We start from the raw sequence: 20,587 nt of genomic DNA on the forward strand, positions 1-20,587 counted from the left end.
CGTGTGCTGCCCAGCGTATATAAGAGAGAGCACAGGAAAGGGGAGCCTCACCGAAACGCACAGGCGACGGAAGGGAAGAGGATGAGGGTCGCCCGCTTCACCTTCCCCTTGCTGCTGCTGTTGTTGGGCTTCGCCCACTCAGGCAAGTTATCACCACCTGTTGTGCACATCTTTGCTGAGGCTGTGATCCTCCCTTGAAGGAGTAGGCTGCACCATGGGGCTATTACTCCTTCATGGTCTAAAGTTTGTGTTTATAATGGTGGTCTTTTAAGGCACTTATGAAATATTTTGAATGAATATATTTCAAGTATCTTGATTTCATCAAATTGTTGCAGCAAGGTTGGGGGTAAAGATTTTACACTTATGTAATTCCATCAATATTTAACTGAATTTTTTTAGAAAAAAAATATACACCAGTGCATCACTCATTAATTTCATTGAAGTTAGTCCACGTCTAGTTAATATTGATATTTCCTCGCCAGGCAGTGGTGCTAACATTGCACAGTTTGCCCGTGACTACGCCCCATATCTGCGTTTTGACTCAGAGGTAAGGCAACTATGAATAGGTTATGAGACTACAAAACAAAATTTAAGAAACGGGTAGTTATAAACAAGTTCTGATGTTGGCAAGAAAGGCATATGGATATTGAAAAGAGATAATGCAAGGCATCACAGATTGAAGAGAGACGCATAGATACACAGTTCGAATCCGCGGTGAGAAGTCTCTGGGAAGGTTGTGTGGGGATGCGGGTGGCGTGCCTGGGAACGCCTCACCTGACGCGCGGAGAGATAAGAGGAGGAAACATGGAAACATGGACTAGCAGGCAGCAGAAAGCCTGTTGGCTCATTACTAGGCTGCCTGCGTTCAGTGATTTAATCAATCCGTTTGCCATAGGAATGGCTTGCAGGGAAGGATTAAAGCACTTGTGCACCTACTCTTGGATACGTTCAGTTCACTCCCGTTGCAGCAAAGTGGCGATCAATGCGTTTCTTGAATGAGTTGATGCTCTCTGCGCTAACCACTTCTGCAGGGAGGCTGTTCCAGTGGCGAACAACTCTATTCGAGAAATAACTCCTGCCGATATCGGTATTGCATCGCTGTGCTTGAATTGTTTTTCCGTTGTTTTTTGTTCTCGGGTTAATGTGTAGCGTGAAGAGTTTGGAGAGATCAACGTTGCTGAGCTTGTTCAGGTCCTTAAAGACTTGTATCATGTCTCCCCGCAGTAGCATCTTTTCCAACGTGAAAAGGAGGAGGAGGGGAATTAAGGCTGTGCGAGGTTTGTGGACCTAACTATTTCCGAGTCAACTCGGTCGACCTTGAAGAAGAAAACATTTCAAGAGAGTGAGCCTTTCGTCTTTTCGGCTGGCATGAGTGCAACACGACCTCGTCTTTTTGCCTACATGCCACTAGTTGGGCAAATGATGGCAAGTGCATCAACAAATGACACTACAGTGGTGAAGGCAGAACTTGAAACGTACCTAGAAGGTGTTTTGCCTTTTGATGTCAATCAACTGAGGTACTGGCGTGATGCAAAAAGCTTCAAAATTTTGAAGCACTTTGCCAAGAACATTCTAGGATGCTGTGCAACGTCAGCACCATCTGAGAGGGTGTTTAGTAAGGCCGGCAATTTTTACACTCCTGAGCGAGCAAAAACTCGGCCCGGAAACCTTCCGGGCATTAATGATGATAAAATGCAATTGTGATATGTGGTGTAAACTTGTGAAAAAAGTATCTTTATATGTTTTTGCATAATTTCAGGAGTATTTTTATTTGTATCTTTGAAATCTGGAATAGGAGTATTTGTATTTGCATTTGTACTTTTAGCTTCAGGAATAGATGTATTTGTATTTGTATTTGTATTTTTAGATTCAGGAATAAAAGTATTTGTATTTGTATTTTTGGAATCCCGAACAAAAGCATTTGTATTTGTATTTTTGGAATCCCGAGCAAAAGTATTTGTATTTGTATTTGACTTATAAAAAATCAGTATTTGATCCAACCCTGGCATTGCAGCACCTCTGATGGACTTGCTGCTACATTATAACATACCTCACAAGCTGCCTTCCTAATCTAGTGTTTTCACAATTTTTTTAACAGGCAGGAAATTCAGACAAATGTTTCCCTCACAATGCCCAAGACTTCTACAGCACACGCCAGGCAGGGGACTGGTCGAGGCAATGCAACACTGACTACAACTCTGTTGTGACCGGGACGATCCCCACATACTGGCACGCCATGACCTGTGGATACCATCTCCACATAGGTCAGTTAGCTAGGCACACTCCCTCTCTTTTGGAGAAAAATCAGATGAGTGAAAAGGGAAAAAAGTCATTATTGAGAGTAATCAATGTTATGTACACCTCTATCCATTCTGCTTCAAGTGATTATCAGAGATGAAGTTTAATGATAACTTACTCATACTGACTCACTAGTTATACTGATCTGCTATATTCATATATAATCAGGATGTATGAGTAGAAGATTTTGTCAAGATTTTCAAAGTAACAAGTGCAAATTTATGGGTTTTACACATGTCATCACAAAATACATACTTACCTCTGACAGCTTACTGGCACTTCTATGGTTACAATGATGACTGTGACTGCTGCTCAGGGGAGAGGGATGCCTGGTGGGAATTCATTGTCGTTAAGGTGAGCAGCTACTTTGAAAAATGTCTGAGACTTTGAGAAACACCTTAGTGTCCACAGTGTTTAACGGCAGCTGGTTTGAGTTTCTTCCTAATGTATTAAGTACTTCTCGGGAAAGGTGTGATGCAAAACTTCATCAAGATATGCAGAGTTATTGTATACTAATGAATTCTTTCATACTAATTTCATACTTTAGTTTTTGTAAATGCAACAAAAAATCAGCATCATTGAAGTAATCAATGCATACTAAACTGTTATCTCAATATTGTTGACATCAGCCAGCCATCTTAGCAATAAGGAAGATTCCAGCTTGTTCTTGCCACCCACTGGTACAATCTCTTAAAAAAGATTCGTGACTGGGACCTAAGCCCTCGCCTGCATGAGGTGATGTTTGGGCAGAAGAAAGGGTGGTACACACGCATCCCTGGCCACTATGAGACTTTCAATGTGACTCATCCAGTGGCTTATGTTGGCAAGAGTCACCATGGTACCTTCCATGATGATGGTGGTACTGGCACCTGCTGTTACTATGAGGACTTCAGGAAGCCAGGTGAGGGAACATACTAATGCTAAATACAAAGATGAGAACATTTAACTTTTTAATGCATTGATGGCTGTTCAGTGATTAGTTCTAAGTGATATTCTCTAAAGAGAGAAAATGAGTGAGGCTGTGGAAGAATTGCCACTGTAAGCTAATCCAAGGAGGAGCAGATAATGTTCACAAACACTGTTGTGCAGGAAGTTCAGACCAGTACATGAAGACGTGGGAGAACTTGATGGAGATGAAGGAAACAGGCGGAGAGGAATGGATGTCAGACCCTGGCACAGATTTCTGGCATGGGCTACATTCTCCCGTCTATAGGAGTGACTGGGACCTCTGTAGCCTTGTGGGATGTACCGGCTCCAACCTCCAGGTGAGTGTGGAAGCATTAAAGGGATATACAACTAAGAATTTTTCAATGCATACTATTGATTTCCATTTTCTACTTTATATTTTACATTCTTATTGTTTCATTTATATATATATATATATATATATATATATATATATATATATATATATATATATATATATATATATATATATATATATACATACAGTCGTCCCTCAAATAGTATGGGGGACCCAGGATCCCCGTACTATTCAAAAATCCGTATAAAATTAGTGCCCCCCTTAGAAACACTCCTGGGCTGCGTTTGAGAGGGGGAATCGGGACTCTCGGAACATCCCAAGTGATCTCAGATGCATGACGCGGCGGCACAAGTTGCCAACTCGGAATGTCTGCGCCTTCATGCTGTGATGACGTTATCAGCAAATATAGCGGCCCAAACAAACACATATAAGTGTTTCCATTGCATTTCACCTCTCTGTGCCACCATAACCACTGCAGCTTCCTTTTCATCTTCTGTTGTAAGTTCATCAGTCAGGACAGCTAGTAATGCATGTTAAACGTCGCCAGGAAGATCAGAGTACGTCATTTTGCTATGAGTGAGACGCCATTACAATAACAACGACGAGGCTTAGTAAAAGGGCAGCCTTTATCTCCACTCTTGCAGCACTCTTGGAGCACTGGCAGTTACTGCGGCAAGAATTTCTTTTTCACTATGATTTTCAGGGTGTTGGCCCTGAGGGAGTAAGCCGTTTCAAAGGCTGTAGTTGGGACCGAAAGGGACAACTACCTCCCAAACTAAGATCAAGACCCAAGATGATAGATGCAGCGAACACTGCTCTCATTCACGTGGTATGCTCTCCCTACGGCAACGTAACTTATCCCAAAACGTAACTTTTCCTAAATCTGAATTCTTCTTCAAGGTGAACACCTTTCTATGTATTGGGGTGCTTTCAGCAGGTGTTTTGGAAGAACAGTGTTGCCACTCATGCCATGGCTACTTGGTGCGACGAGCGGGAAATTTAAAAATCCAAAAAAAAAAATCTTCCATGACCATCTGTATAAAACCGAATCCGTACTATTTGAGGGACGACTGTATATATATATATATATATATATATATATATATATATATATATATATATATATATATATATATATATATATATATATATATATATATATATATATATATATATATATATATATATATATATATATATATATATATATATATATATATATATATATATATATATATATATATATATATATATATATATATATATACACACACTTGGTTCATGGACCCGATAGGCTTTTGTAATAAGCCCTGGTGTTGGCCCCTGCCCATGGTGGTGCGAACAAGTATTCTTACTTGGCAGATATTTCTAAGATAAGTTTTCTTGCTTGGCATGTTTCTAAGGCAAATCTCTCTCACTACAGGTCTGTGGAACTTGTGGCTGCCACAAGAGTGACATTGATGAAGATCCCTTCTAACTTAATCCAGCAGCTTTACTCTCGAGAAAAAAAAGAAAAAAAAAAAGTCCTTCTTCATAAAATTCAGCACAATCCTTACAAGAACTTATTGGCATATCATTTTTCATTATTAGTTCTCTTAAAAAAATCAAAATGATCATATAAAAAGACTAAATGGGCAACAATGTGGAAACTTTATTCTGTATAAAATATTTACATATACAGTTAATAAGTTCCTTTTTATATTAAATGACTATATGGTTTCTGCCAAAGAGGAAACAACCAAATAAATAAATGTTCACCTGAAGACCAACTACTCTCACTACTCCTGCAGCAAAAATGATGAATAAAAATTAGAATTGTTCATTTCCAAGCCAGACAGAAACATACTGAGCTAAATTAGCAAACAAATGCTTAATGCCCCTATTTTTCATGATTACATTACCCTCTAGATACACTTTCACATTACGGAAGAAACTGGAAGATTTACAGTGCTTAAGCTTTTGAGCATTTCCAAATACCTCAAAAATATACTTTCTCCGTGAAAATATTTATGCACTGTTATTTTCAAATTTTCAATATAACTCGCACAAAAAAATGCATGCCTATTTTAGAGTTGACATGACTACAGAAACACTTAACTTAAAAAAAAATCAACACAAGAGCTAAACTAACCTTAATCCAAATCAACCATGACAATGTCACAACTAAAACTACTTTCTTTGTTCAGATTGTACAAGGTATCACCACATGCCTGACTAGTATGCTTAGATATCTTCAAAAGAATTACTCTGTCCCATTCTAATGTTCATGATTCAGCAAATAAACAACGCATGACATATGTACTGATCAATCCCTGTCCCTACCCCACTTCTTATATAACATGGGATGGAGAGATCCAGGACAGTGATACGAAAAAAATTAAATATACACACAATTAAACTCCTAATTAAGTAATGATATGAAAGGATGGCTCTGAGTTGCCTGCATTATTGTGTCTTTGCAGAACCTCTACACTTAATTGCAGTACACCTTAAGTGTTTGATCAAGAAATAATCTTCTGTAGCTGAATTACCTCAGTACAGAAAAGGTTATGTACAAAGATTGTAAAAAAAACAATAATTTAAGGAAAAATAAGTAATGCGTAACTGCCACAGAAGTACCTTCTTTAGATATATCTTTTTACCATGCAATATTTAGGCAAAAATATATAAATAGACTTGGACTGTGCTCATAAAAGTATAAAATAAATAAAAAAATCATCCGAGTTTCTTGGTGTAATCTGTTTTGGGCACAGCTTTCATGCACAATATCAAATCCTTATTATAAAATGTAGATTTACTGTGATGTAATTAGGTGGCTAGTTATTCTGAGAAGGAATAGCTTCATGTATTACAGTAATCACTTACAATAGGAAATACTTCAAAATATATATAAAATTTTGCAGTAAAATTAATAAAAAAGCAAATGTTATAATGTAACATTTCAGCACTGACAAAATAAATCCATAGGTGAATAAAGAATAGCCCTAATATATGTCGGATTCAACAACGATGACACTCAAAGCTTTGCCTCATTTTGTTCCCCTTATATCAATACCTGCTGAGCTATGCAACTGGTTATCAAGGTATACATGACAGCTTAACAGAATCTCTCAAAACAGCAGCAACACACTCAAAATTGCTGGCCTGACTACATATCTCACTAAGAAACAAAATGTTTATATAAGTTTCCTAAACTTAAAAGACTTGATTTAATTATACTTTGGTTCATAATGTAACCCTAGTTTCATCTACTATATTAGCATTCAAATTCTGTCTCATTTTGTAATGTAAGTTTTAAAACTATTTCCATGACTTCAGCATTACATTTTAGAGAAATGTGACCCCGCCCACAAAATATAATGGAAAAAAAATGTATATATATATATATATATATATATATATATATATATATATATATATATATATATATATATATATATATATATATATATATCAATTAGTGATTGATAAATCAATCTCTCAATCACCAAAACAAATTGGATGAGCTTTTGATAAATCCTTGCGTGGCACTATTTACTGGCCCATCCACTGACATAAAATATAACCAAACTAAGGCAGCAGCCCTGCTATTTACTTTTGACTATTTCTTTTTCAATAAAATCAAGAATGTGAGCAAAGGTGAAGGAAAAGGGTTGGAACGAGGAAGGGTACACCTTTGCAGTGAGGGGTGAATAGGGAAAGTGTTAAACAGAAACATGGGCAGGTATTGTGAGGTGCAGGCCATTTTCATACTCTACAAGCTACAGATACTGGTAAACGACTTTGAAAGTTGACAGTTTTATGACATATACCAGTGTCAATATTATAGTGAGACAATGTAAATTTCCATTTTTAAAAGTTATGACAAATAGTGCACTTTCCTGTTAATAATAAACTTGTTTGTACAGGGTTAATGCACATCTTCAAATAGACTATTAATTATTTTCTGTGGTACTTCAAACATGTTTCATAGTCATGAACAGTGAGTTAACAATAGTCATGATCTCAAAACTTGACTCCTGAAAGTCAGAAAAAAATTGAGCTAGATTGGATCGTGGATTTTCAAAATCTGAACTTGCTCAAAAATGGCATAATATACAGTAAACCCTCCCTTCAATGAACCAATAGGGGGGTAGGGGGTGACATTATATCCAAAAATCTGTTATAACCGAGAAATCCAACTTTCCGCACATAACAAACTCTGTTCATTATATAATGAACTTTGTTATATAAGCTTAAAGTTCACTATTTCCAACCATTTCTAAATATAAAGAAGTTCGTTTGTTACATTAGATGAAAAGCAAGTCACAGAAGGGCAAGAGCAGTGGTGTTTACAGTTGGGCGGACAAAGCTACTGACTAAATATGAACCGCCCGATCAGCTTCATTTCCACCGCTGCCGACAGACATGCATGTACATGTTCAAATGGCCCAACACTGAATTGAATCTCATATTTACCAAACTTGTTTGGTAAATCTCTATATATTCCAGACTGGCCCATAAAGTTTGTTAAAGTAAAAATTTGTTATATCAAGGTCCATAATAGCAAGGGTTTACTGTACAATTTTTTATTGAGTTTTGGCTCTAAATAAACTGATAAAGCTCAACTGAGTAATGCTGCACTTTATCCATTCTTGTATCTACCATTTACAACACTCATTTTCATGTCAGTGCGGTGCAAACAGGTAAAACATTTTGCCTCAACATCTTCCATTATTTCATGTGAGTAAAAAGCCATGTTCAGGAATTCACTGTTCTATGCTGGGCCCACAACTTTAATCCCAAGAAAAGTAATAGTGGTGTTATCTAGGATATGACAGTATGACATTCCATTTATCACATCCCACTGATGAATATCATATTTTCCACATTTAGCAAAAAAATGTATGTAGCTCTATGTTAACATAAAATATCATGATTAAAATTCTTCCATTATTTGTTGAATGGTTTTAAGAAAATGGTATCAAAGAATTAAAAGAATAACTGTGATTACTTAAGCAGTGATAGTTTTAGTAATTAAGAATTGGTACTGGTGTTCTGGAAGATGCCTTTTTCTTTAACAGCATGTGATGATTAAATGCAATGCTTATGAAGAAACCATGAGAAGATATTTTGTAGCACAACACTGGGCCTGGAGAGCAATTCCTTATTCCTTTAATTGCCTCCCAGAACAGGGTGAAAGGAAATACCAATAGTGGTTGTCTCTTACTTCTTACTTGCTACGAGATTTTGCCATCAATGCCATTTTTTACTGCATTATAACAGGTCACAGCAGAAGCTGAAAGAAATTATTCATGACCTATAATGCCATCAAAACATTGCAATATCATATGAGAATGTGAATTGTAGAGGTTAATCTAAAAATACATCACTTTTGCTCAACACGAGGAAAAAAATAGAAAAATTTAAAACCTGATACCATTATATAGGATTTTCTATCATTATGAATATTTCCATCAAAGGGATGGTTTAAGGGAACTTTATTGTCATACATGGCATTACCTAGGATGGGATGTTGTTCATATGGAAAAGTGAAGGGGAGAAACCCTGTATGCACCCCTCCTGTACCCTTCTTCCTGTCTAAACTGCAGAACTAATTTCTATCACTAAAATTACATTACAGAAAACATTCATTTCAGTGCTTACTATATAAATAAGGCAGTAGAGTGTAGCTATTGTGTTTAGGCAGCTTGAGAGTACAGGAGTAAATGTACATGCACACAGCAGTAGCACCTTCAGTGTAGTTTAGGTTTCACACCAAAAATGCTATAGCAGATCAACTTATCATGAAGATTAGATATTTGAGCTTGATTAGATGGTGTGTGTGTGTGTGTGTGTGTGTGTGTGTGTGTGTGTGTGTGTGTGTAATTCACTCAGTCTTATCATGTGCTGAACTCGCAACTGCAATCTGTACCCTCCTCACTTTGAGTTACATATTCACGGATCTATGGGTGTAGTTGAGACCTCATACATCCCACCCCACATCCCCTTTGCTCAAAGTGGGACATTAACCTCTCCTCTCAATGGATTATTATCATCATCATTATTATTATTATTTTTTTTTTTTTTTCAGTCTGAGCAAGGCGTGAAACTCAGCCTACCAGGTGACCAGGTGGCAGTAGTGCTTAATCTACTACACCACAGAGTTATGTCTGTGTGTGTGTGTGTGTGTGTATGTGTGTGTCCTATTTCTGCCCTGCCCTTATTTTCTAGGCAACAATATGCCCCACATGGCATTACATCCTATAGTGTATATGCAATGCACATTTTCTTCTCAGCATTAGCGTTCCAAAATTTCATGGCTACTTTACCACTTGCCAACAATATCTCAAAATTAAACTTTTTCCTTTCTTTGTAAGTAAAGAGCAACAATGTTCCTTTTAATTTTCAGTCATGTGTTCCAGTGCTAGTACTGGACTCATTAGTGGGGCACCCAATGCTCCTCACAGGCCACCATATGGATGACTAGAAAATTAAAAGATGTTTACATTAGATATATTTACAATGATATTTACATAGTACATAGCCTCATTAGCATTCACTGTTATTATTAGAAAATGTGAAAACCCATTAAAATCAAAATATGAACAAAAACTGCTGTATCATAGAAGATGGCAAGTTGATATTTAAAGTAACCTCTCCACATAGTTCTTGAGAGAGCCTTGTTCTGCACTACCTACATACCTACAACAAACCTGGCCACTCTACTCTGCCAGATCATGAAATCATCCCTGTGAAGCAAAGTAACACATAATCTTGTATGATTTTTCAAAACTGCATTTTCATTTCACTGGACATTTACGAAAACAAAGAGGGATATTTACTGATATGCATGAACCAAATTACCAAAACAATGAATGAGCAATGACAAATTTATATAATTAGGTGAGACCTAACTCAAGCTACAGTAATATCACACACTGCAAGGGACATCTTTTCACACCAAGGTTTGTACAACTGGCTCGCAGCATATTAATGGTTGTGAAACACAATCCACAATATTATGGCCCAATTTTTTTTCTATAACAATGGAAAATTCAATAGCCACAAAAATGGATGTTGGAGTGAAATTACGAGACCAGATAAAATTTTGTTAGTCAGTATTAATTATTTGTCCAGTAAATTTTGTAAGCATTAGAATTATAATAAAATAATTTAAATTTCATTTAGATATGCATGATGCATTATTGTGGGAATACTAACCAAAATTAGAGGGAAATAATCTTGTCATACATATGGAACAAAAATTTTATCTTCATAAATGATGCAAACATTCTACGAGTTTCAAAATCGAGGTGTCACAAAGATAAGAGTCCTAATAGTTTAGACACATTCATAAAGCAATATACTTTTTGAGACAGAAAAGGAAGCCAACTTCTGGTCCTTTTCCACCACATGAAACAAGGTGTTAATGGCAGGAGGATACAGCTTGGGATTCAGGAGGCTTGGGCAGGCTAATGATGACCCAAAACCAAAAAATAATCACTTGATAGAAGACCTCTTGGTTGTCTTGGTTCAATTCAGTTACCTCATTTTTCTGTTTATCTCAATAAACTTTGACTTTGGCAGAGTTCAGGTCCATTTACATATCACAAACCAACTTTAATAGCAGAGTCAAATTCCAGCCTTACATCATCTGCTAAATGCCTTTGCTCTATTGGTTATACTTAATTACACCTCAATCTTCCTAAACTCACATGATTACATGAATCACAACCTTATTTATGGATAAAGTATAATAAATATGCAAACTTACTGCAGTCATTAATGCAACAAAAACAATGCTGAGCTTCATAAGATCCAACAAAGAGGAATTGAGTGACATTATTGCTTTGAGATGGAAGAAAACAGCTACATTTTATTTGTCAATGTAACATAAATTATGAGCCACCTCACCTACCATAATATTTCAATGTGGAGGTAGTTTGTTCTAATCAAGCTTTGAGGTGACTCAGCTCACCCACCAGCCACCAGGGATGTGCATCACACCTGCAGGTGTTGGGTGGTCTCAACAAGATTTGGGAATAACATTTCAGGGACACGATATGCACTATAGGTTTTCAACATTAACAACAGTTTCAAAATTTGTGTACATAATACAAATCCAACAGAGTATGATTCACAGCAAACCTTGCCTCAATGATGACTGACACTCACTCAGAAGGAACTTATGTTATTCAACCACTTTTCATTTATCACATTATATGAAGAAAAAACTCACGGAAAGGACACGCATTCAAATGCTCACAAGATATTGATTATGATAAACCCACTGTTCAAGTCTCCACACCATCCTTGGGTCCCAAAAGTACTTGTGTGTCTGTACACTTACATTACTTAACTCATGTAACCAGAAGTAAAATTTCCTTTGAAATTTCAAGAATAAAAAAAATCTATAAACAAATTTACAGATTTAAAGCCATTTTACTTTTTGTTTCTGTACAAATTTGTGGGAAATCATGAATATAAAAGACTGCTAAGTATGGTCCATGAGCAGAGCATAAAACTATACAGAAAATTTAAACCTGAACTTTGCAGAATAATTAGCTTTTAAAATCCTGTCATAAAAGTCAATGCTAATTTATCCACTGATGCACTAGAAGATACTTATTAGTTCTATTTGACAAATGTAGAACACTTTGTTCAGTAATCAATCCAAATGGTCACTCATAAATCCAACACACTTAAGACACAACAACTACTGACACACATCATGGTTGTCAAAACCAACATTTCAATCATTCCAATCAAAGCATCAAAACAAACAATAAGTAAACATTAAAAAATATTCAAATTGAGTTTTAGTTCACCATGGAAAAAAAGGATCAAGATTATTATATTTGGATCTCCCACTTTCATGTCTAATCTTTCTGTGAATTGAGAATACATGTCTGACTTGAGAAATACAGGATTCTGGTGCAAGTTGCTTAAATATTTCTATTGCTAAGGAAGCAATACAGCCTACATAGTGCTATGAATGAGCAAATTCTAGTTTTGGGAAGGACTAGTGCCATGCAGTTACCTGTGATTTTCAATATTAGAAAAAAAATCATAAAGCTGATGGATTCCCCTGAGTTAATCATACACCTATACATAAATATATTGGTCAATCTCAATTTCCAACCAAAGTATTACCCACACATATTACAGAGAATTTCCTCCATAAAACTCAGTTTTAGACTTTTTTTATAACAACTCCTTATTCTTTAATGATTAGACATCATCAACATTATGCACAAAACCTCAACTAGTTAAGCAGCAATTTGTGTGCTTATTGTAAATGCACTTCTTAGCAATATTTGAAAATTAGCAAACACTGTTGATCAGTTTTGGATTGCAATAGTAATCAGACCATAATAAAAATGAAAAAAATCCAATAAAAACTAGAACAAAACGAATTGCACTATAAAAGCATTGCAATACAACTCCAGTACTTAATATGAAAGTAGGAGTCTACTTGTATGCAAACCATGTCAATGTTCCACAAGAAACATCTTCATATTCTAGTGCAAAAAATCAAATATTATAGATTCCTTCAAGTCCATCAGTCACCAACTTTTCTAAGACCACTGCTTACAAAATCATGTGGAAAATCCCTAAAGGTTCAGAGATGAAATGGCTTACCTTACATGGATACAGTTAACCATGAAACAGGTACTTTATTCTTCCTTCTTGGCATCTGTACTTCCATATTCTGATCCCTTTTCGATTTTTGTTAATGCTATCATCTTGTAGAGTCCAATATATGCTGTAATAGGTAGAATATATAAGTTACACTGTTCTAATAACTATGAAGCTGGCATAGAAATATCAAGGGGAGGGTAAATGGCAGAGTGAATGAATTAGAACTGCATCCTCTTTTAAGATGAATACCGCTAGGTAACATTCACTGTTGACGACCTCTGGGACACAAGCTGGCAATATGACTTTATGTGGACACTGTCTTTATGATAAAAAGGTGTGCCATTGAATTATCATCATACAATAATGCCTTACATAATACTAACAAACTGAGAGGCACAATGGATTGTACAGTTCAAATACTTACCAAACATGACAATACCAACAGCGAAGGAGAGAGACAACAGAGACCCACTAACAATGAGATTGTAATAAAAGCGGAGTATCTGGGAGAGGACAAAGGAAGCCCATAACAACATGTTGATGAGTGAGTATGGTCTCCTTGGCATGGGACGGCTTGGATAATCTGGCAGATCATTCTCTTTAGTGAAGCTTCCAGTTTTCATGTAACTATCAAGCAACTGGTCCTGTAAAAAAAGACAATGAAGATGAGGAGCTTCTGATGTAAACTTCCCAAACCCAACTTAAGTTTAACCAAACAATGGATAAAATACAACAGGAGTTCCCTTCAACAAACTCATTAATTATACAGGTAACCCAATTTTCAACAGGGCAGTGTCTCATAAAAAGTGGTCATGCAAAGTTGTTGCAAACCTATTTTTCCCATAGGATTACATAAGAGTGTTGGGGGAAGGGGGGGGGGAATCCTAACTACCTACTTAACCTAAGAAAAATAATAATAAATCAATAAATCTGCAAATCTTTAAGGGACTCTAATATCCTGACTAACTGGTTTCTTTAATGCTTCTGGGAAGCTCTCGACAGTTGCCTTGTAAGGGTCAGTTGCTTCGCCTTGTAAATGAATGCTGCGCAGAGGGCCACTTTCCCATAACAATCAAATCAGACTTTACTCGCTTAAAATGTTTCTTATGTCACCGTTGAGGTAGAAGCTACATGCCAGAGGATCTCCCAGTGATGCTCCCTTCTTGTGGAAGAGGACAATATTTAGCCCATGGATTGCAAGACATAGCTCAGCCTGTTGACTGTGTTGAGTGTCGGCTTGTGAGCAACAGCTTTATCAGGCAGTGCAAAGTTCAAACACCCCTTGCTAAAGTTACCACCACAGCAGGAATAAACTTAATTTTATTGATGTTTGGGAAAACCTCTCATCTCCTTATTCCACTTTGCCACACAACTTTAGTACAATTCTAAGCAGTATGGGTGACAAGTGAATCATTGACTATAAAGACCAGCGTCTTGGTAAAATAAATGTTCCTTTCAAGTTATCTTTAATGTTTGTAACCCTGGTCATGTGCATCAGAGGAGCAGCAGTTATATTTTATACCTAGTCTGGGGAAGCTGCACAACCACACAAAATGTTGTACTGCACTATGTAAAAAAACAGAAAACAAATAGCCTAAAAAAACGTATAAATAATAAATGTATGACGACTCATATGGCAACACTACACACTCAGCCATGTGGGAGCGGTGGGCTTTAACGCCGCTGGGGCCTTTAAAATTTTAAATTCTCGTACACCAGGCACGCCATTTAACTGTCCGTGGGCAGGCGTGCGTGAAACTGTAGTAACCTAAAAATGAGAAATTTGAGCCCACACCACAATTTGAATTGAGGAAACCCCTATAAGGGGAGCGTCCGAAATGTCTTTAATTATTAACGTATGATCCTGATTATATTCATGTGAAATGTATGCTTATGGTGAAGTAATATACGCTTACTTTCAGATCTGTAAACCGATACATAATAGCAGGAAAAAATAAAAAGTAATTTTTTAACAAAACTTGACTCTTAATATCTGTCATCTAATGACATTCACTGCTGAAAAAATTACCAAAGAAACTTAAAAGCAGAATCCAAAAGATCCACCCAAGCAAATATTTCAATTTTGCTTTTGTTAAATGATGAGAATTTTTAAAAATTTTGTTGGTGTATTTAACGATATTCATTTTTTTCCGACAATTGTCCCTTAATTTAAAAGAAAACTTTGGATGAAAACCTTGCACTTTAGCTCCTCTTTCTAATGATGTAATTTTTTATTAACACCGGTCAAATAGCAGTGAAATTATTGCAGAAAAACTGTAACTAATCCCGTTTTCTAAAAAGGAAAGTTAAAGTCTGCGGATTCATAGAGTTCGCCTTCCCGGTTGGTATTCTTTACTGAATTCAAATTTTTGTTTATTTTGAAAGATTCCGTGTGTCAGATGGTGTCCTCTTCTTGGAAATCGAGCCGACATGCGAAACTTATCTCTGGCTCCTCCGGGGTGACTGACGTATGTGTCAGTTCTGCTGCCTCCAAGGCCACCGCAGATGCTAGTTTGCCTCAAGATGCCATACGAATATTCTTTTAAGCTATTTTCAACACTGAAACATAACGATGTATGCACCTGTGTATGAATATAGCTTTTTTTTTTTTTTTTACGTGCCAGCCTACAGCGCCGGTAGTCTTTCCTGAGGGGCCTTGATGGTAGTCAGCCCCCAGCCTGTCATGGCGCAGGCAATTGTTTTATAGTGACGTAAGTGACGGGAGGAAGAAGGCTGGGGGGGGGGGGGGGAATTCAGCCATAACTCTCATTTTTGCTTATTTTGCCACAAGCTAGCCGAGGCGTGTACAAAGACGTGTGAAGGTTTTCAATTTTTCTGATTTTTTTTAAATACTAATGGCGGACACTCCCCATAACATCAACGTTGACCAGATTCACAAAACTTTTGTTTCGTCGTAGTTGAAGGCTGCCTTCAGCTGCGGCTTAAAAACGACCCATCCTCTCTTCACATTTTCTTCCTTTTTCCAAGGTATGCATTTTGAGATGACAAGGGAGTAAGCTGGAGGAAAAAAAGTCAGCTTCTCCACGGGCCAGAACCAATAAGTGCTTTTTCAGAAAGTAGCAAGAGTGAAACTCAGGAGGGTACTGTATATGATTTCCTTGACAACTGCACCTTATATGGATACAGTGATAAAAATATAAATCATAGTCTCCATGCAGAAAGGAACATGTTGTGCATGATGTTGATGCAGATAATGAGCTTTTACTGTATAGTAACTCACATCTTTTCTGGACCTAATTACTCTTAATCAGTAAAACAAAAATCATTCTTTGATGGTTAATTTCATTAAATACAAATAGAGTACATCTATTCTCTGCAAGCAGTGGACTACTTCATTGTTCCTTCTTTGAGTAAAGTATCAACACAAAAAATAAACAAACCTAAAAATAATCACATTTGATCCTCCCTACTCCTAAATACTGTGGACTGCTTCCCTTGCATTCATATTTGTTCTATCACAAGACATTTACTCTATAATAAAATCTTAAAGGAACATAATTCAGTTTCATTTCCCACACGGAGCAGTGGTCAGTGTGCCTGGCTATGACTATGCGGGCCCAGGTTTGAATCCTGGCAGGGCAGTCGGTGTGCAGCTCACCCAGCTGTTCAGCCTCCATTTCGGGCTAGTCAATAAATGGGTACCTGGGGAAGGTAAATTGTGGAAATCCGGAATTTCACACTGGCCCCTGTACCAGGATAACTGGTTCTCACCTAACAAAGGCTCAAAGGACTAACAGTTCGGATATGAGCACCGTAGCCACGTGCAGTTATGACGTATGCACCCACCTTGACCTTTCCATGTTTTACAACAATCTGCAAATCTTTAGGGGCTCTAATACCCTGACTAACTGGTTACCTTGTGTAATATTGATGTGTACCCCTAAATGGTCATGGAATTAGAGGGTGCACTGCCTACCATACAGACAGAGATCTTTTCCGTGGAGGGTAGAACAGTACCTGGAGGAATCACTACTCTGAATTCTGGTTATTCAGGTTTCTTCAGGCCCAGTTAGTCCACCTTATATGGAGTTGTGCTGTATGCAATATGAGTTTTTAATGCCTACTTGTACATGTACAAAATATATACTTAGCATGGAAATTTACCTTTGACCTGTAGAGCTCATGGAGATAAGCAGATGAACCCTCATCATCATCAGGAACTTCATCAAGTGGGATTCGACGCACATAGATTTCACTCATAACCTTCCTTCCACGTAACATGTTTTGCAGGGTTGGTGCAACACCCTCTTTGCTGCAAGAAAATCAGATACTCAACCACCTGATGAGTTTTGGGCAACATCCACATATTGAAATTGTTAGTTTTTCCCCATCCAAATCATTCTAATCTACAACTCACCTTACCTGAGACGATAGTGACTGAAATGCAGAAAGGTCGCCAGCCCATTTCAACATCCTTATACTTTGTGAGAATATTGGAGACATATACCGTTTACTGTGGATGAGGTTTGAGGCCCTGCTCCACTGCTAGTGCAGCGCTCTGCGAGGGCCATCAACAATTACGGTGTTAGCCTCGATACACTTATTCAAAACATAGTAGTGAGTGAGTGAGTCTTGATTGCTTTCATGAATAGCCTACTGATGTCCTTTTAATAAAACTTGGCATCATCATAGTCACTTGGCAGTGTTTGGGCACTAAAGTATTTCCAACTCACTGAACCCAGGCCCTCCTGCACCTTCTCAGCCCTTGATTCAACTTCATTTTTAACCACAGATATTTCTTTAGATAATTCTTGCTTGAATTCATCCAATTTTTCCACAATTTTGGTAGCCAGAGATGCATTATGAAGGCAAGGGGTGCAAATCCAATTAATTTTAGGTATATTCTGCTTAAATCCAGACAAATGAGCACGCTTCACATGACACCATTTAGGGCACAAACAGCATCAAATTCATTTCTCGCTTGTGAAATCCTCACAAACATAACACAAATCCCTCATGTCCTTGGCCCAGACAGCCATGTCGACAGAGAACTTTCCGCGTGGAGCAAGACGCAACACACATCCAATCATGACCACGACCACTCACTCATTTGCCTTGCAAATTACAAAATTATAAAGTTCTACTGTAAAACATCTAGAGGGAGGTCTCCTCACCTATTTTGCACAATTTATCCTTATTTTTCCTAACCCTCGCGATACATTTTACAGTAACAAATCCACACATTCACACTTATATAAATGTGTGTGTGCATCAATTTGTTAAGAATGCAGGGCTTGCCTAAGAAGTGGAGGATGATGAGCAGCGGCCAGCAGAACCACCCATGTCAAGCTGTGACTCAACCTCTGACTTTGACCTTATTACACGTAATTTCAGCAAGTTTTTGATGAATGAGTAGAAATCAAAGAAATCATGTGAAGAATAAAGAATGAGGTAACTTAGGTGCGAGTGATGGAGAAAATAATCAACCCAATCAGGAAAGGTCTTAAAAATGCAGCCTAGAATCCATGTTTGATTGAACAGACTAGAGGTATCATAAACTGCAAATTCATTAAGTACCAGAGGATAGTATGATATAAAAGATTTATGTGTGAGGTAGTGTGAAAGTGAATTACATAAATAAATGGATAAAAGGAGTATGACATAATGGAGCAGAGGCATCTACAAGGTTGAAAACTAATTGTAGATACAAGGTCTTCTGGCCTTGCTAATGTATGCATGTAGAAGGATGAGCTGTACTTTAAAACAGAGAAGCTTTGTTCAGCTTTACATCTTACATTATTCAAAGATATGACCAGTGCTTCTACATCAATTCTGTAAAGGATCACTTACGTGTTGAATCCTACAGTGACATCATATATGACTGGGAAGTTCCCCTTAAGAGACTGGACACACTGGACAAATCCACGAGTGCGAGGAATCAAATGTCTCTTCAGCTCTGGCAGACCTCTCTTGCGAGCGAACTCCATGCTGGCTTTGTGCTTGGCTGGTGTGAATCTTGTACCCTCAGCAAATAGCAGCATCTGTTTAAATTAAGGAAACAGGTTTGGTTTAACAGCACCAAGCAAATATTGAAGCCTTTAATGTACATTTTAGGCCATTACTGTAGCTCTTGAGTGAATTTTCCAGATAGGTTATCAAACAATAATCAAAGTCACTTATTGTAATTATGTCTATGAAATGGGAAGGAGTTTTGAATGAGAATCTGAGAATTTTTTTCTCAATCCCTGTGTGATGCAAGCTGCTTTGACTTCTCTTAAAATTTTGTGATTCCCTGAGAAAAGAAGACATGAGCTAGAAAAAAAATTCACTCATCTTCCCAAAACAGAGTAAGAGAATCTGTATACTAAGTTCCACACCCACCAACAGAAAGAGAAAACTGAAAACTCTACAGATATTTATTATTTTGCAGATTGTAAGATTAGAGTATTTTTGAAGCTGAGCATTCTACTGTCCCAAATGTTTCAGGTGAGTTACAATGTTCTGTAATGCATCCTTTTATTGATTAGAAGGCACTGTTACCTATTAAAATCTGTTGTTGGTCCAGGGCTGTAACTAGAAGTGACACAATGACCGGGCCTGTTAGTTTTGTAACAGTGGTCTCAGGGTACCTTAAAGTTCCTCTACATAGATCTTATACTCTAACAGCTCATGAAAATGTTAACTCTTTCCATTTGTGACGCAGACGTCGGCGTCACAGTATGGAAAGGGTCAAGAGGAAATGGAAGAGGATTAATCCTCTTCTAAACCTCTCAATCCTTCTCTAAATTCCCCTTAATCCTCTTCCATTTCCTCTTAAGAGGTTTAGAAGAGGATTAAGAGGAAATGGAAGAGGATTAACCCCTTAGGGACGCCTGTCCCGCCTGCTGCCAAACGGTGGTTTACCGTTGCAGGACGCACATCCTGCCTGCGGACGGCCCATTTTCTTTAAATTTCCCTCGCTTTCTCAGTGTCCTTGACTGCTTCCCTACTCAGATAAACACTCTCTGGCAACCCCTATGCAGCAGACATACAAACATATGCCTAGCCACACAGTCACACATACATGATGGAGGGTGGAAGCAAGACTCCACCCTCTCCCCGGCCATCCACTTCCACCGGCGCTCATCCACGTTGTGTTGTTAGAAAGAGAAAATAAACATTAAACACTAGTGGTGATGTTAGGTGAGCCCTTGAGTCATGTGGCCGGCCGGGAAACAAGGAGTGGCTGAGGGGCGGGCAGCCTGAAATTTTCCAGTGAGCCTTCTCCCTGGTATGCGCTCCGCCCCCCTCCCTTCCCCTCATCCCTACCACCACACCTGACATGACCTGTGTCTTCTGAAAATTACGTCTCCTGTCGTCTACCTTATGACAAAGGAAGCCGAGCGCGTGTACACGTGACCGCCAGAAATTTGCTCCAACTTCCGATTTCTAGACCTTCTG

The 20,587-nt window shown here is 37.7% G+C and overlaps 2 protein-coding genes across 4 annotated transcripts in view; one reads left to right on the forward strand and one right to left on the reverse strand.

Moving 5' to 3' along the window:
* Window positions 1-5,325, forward strand: LOC127009042 (uncharacterized). Its single transcript, XM_050881720.1, has 7 exons — window positions 1-146; window positions 487-547; window positions 2,099-2,264; window positions 2,567-2,652; window positions 2,998-3,199; window positions 3,388-3,563; window positions 4,986-5,325. The coding sequence occupies exons 1-7, from the start codon at window positions 82-84 to the stop codon at window positions 5,037-5,039; spliced, it is 810 nt and encodes a 269-aa protein (XP_050737677.1). The 5' UTR covers window positions 1-81; the 3' UTR covers window positions 5,040-5,325.
* Window positions 5,194-20,587, reverse strand: part of LOC127009041 (1-acyl-sn-glycerol-3-phosphate acyltransferase delta-like) — a 23,655-nt gene continuing 8,261 nt past the window's right edge. For all 3 annotated transcript variants that reach the window (XM_050881719.1, XM_050881716.1, XM_050881717.1), the window contains exons 5-8: window positions 18,998-19,188; window positions 17,312-17,459; window positions 13,611-13,830; window positions 5,194-13,310 (exon numbers count right to left, since the gene is read on the reverse strand). In XM_050881719.1, the coding sequence (XP_050737676.1) occupies window positions 13,222-13,310; window positions 13,611-13,830; window positions 17,312-17,459; window positions 18,998-19,188 (648 nt within the window). In that variant the 3' untranslated portion in view covers window positions 5,194-13,221. The remainder of the gene's footprint in view (window positions 13,311-13,610; window positions 13,831-17,311; window positions 17,460-18,997; window positions 19,189-20,587) is intronic.

The sequence above is a fragment of the Eriocheir sinensis genome, chromosome 39, assembly GCF_024679095.1.
Source record: "Eriocheir sinensis breed Jianghai 21 chromosome 39, ASM2467909v1, whole genome shotgun sequence".
NCBI lineage: Eukaryota > Metazoa > Arthropoda > Malacostraca > Decapoda > Varunidae > Eriocheir > Eriocheir sinensis.

What these genes read in the sequence shown, in the direction of transcription:
- LOC127009042 (XM_050881720.1), top strand. Translation starts at nt 82, where the DNA reads ATGAGGGTCGCCCGCTTCACCTTCCCCTTGCTGCTGCTGTTGTTGGGC. An exon ending in GGCTTCGCCCACTCAGGCAA is followed by an intron (nt 147 to 486) that starts GTTATCACCACC and finishes CTCGCCAGGCAG; the next exon opens with TGGTGCTAACATTGCACAGT. An exon ending in GGGAATTCATTGTCGTTAAG is followed by an intron (nt 2,653 to 2,997) that starts GTGAGCAGCTAC and finishes CTCTTAAAAAAG; the next exon opens with ATTCGTGACTGGGACCTAAG.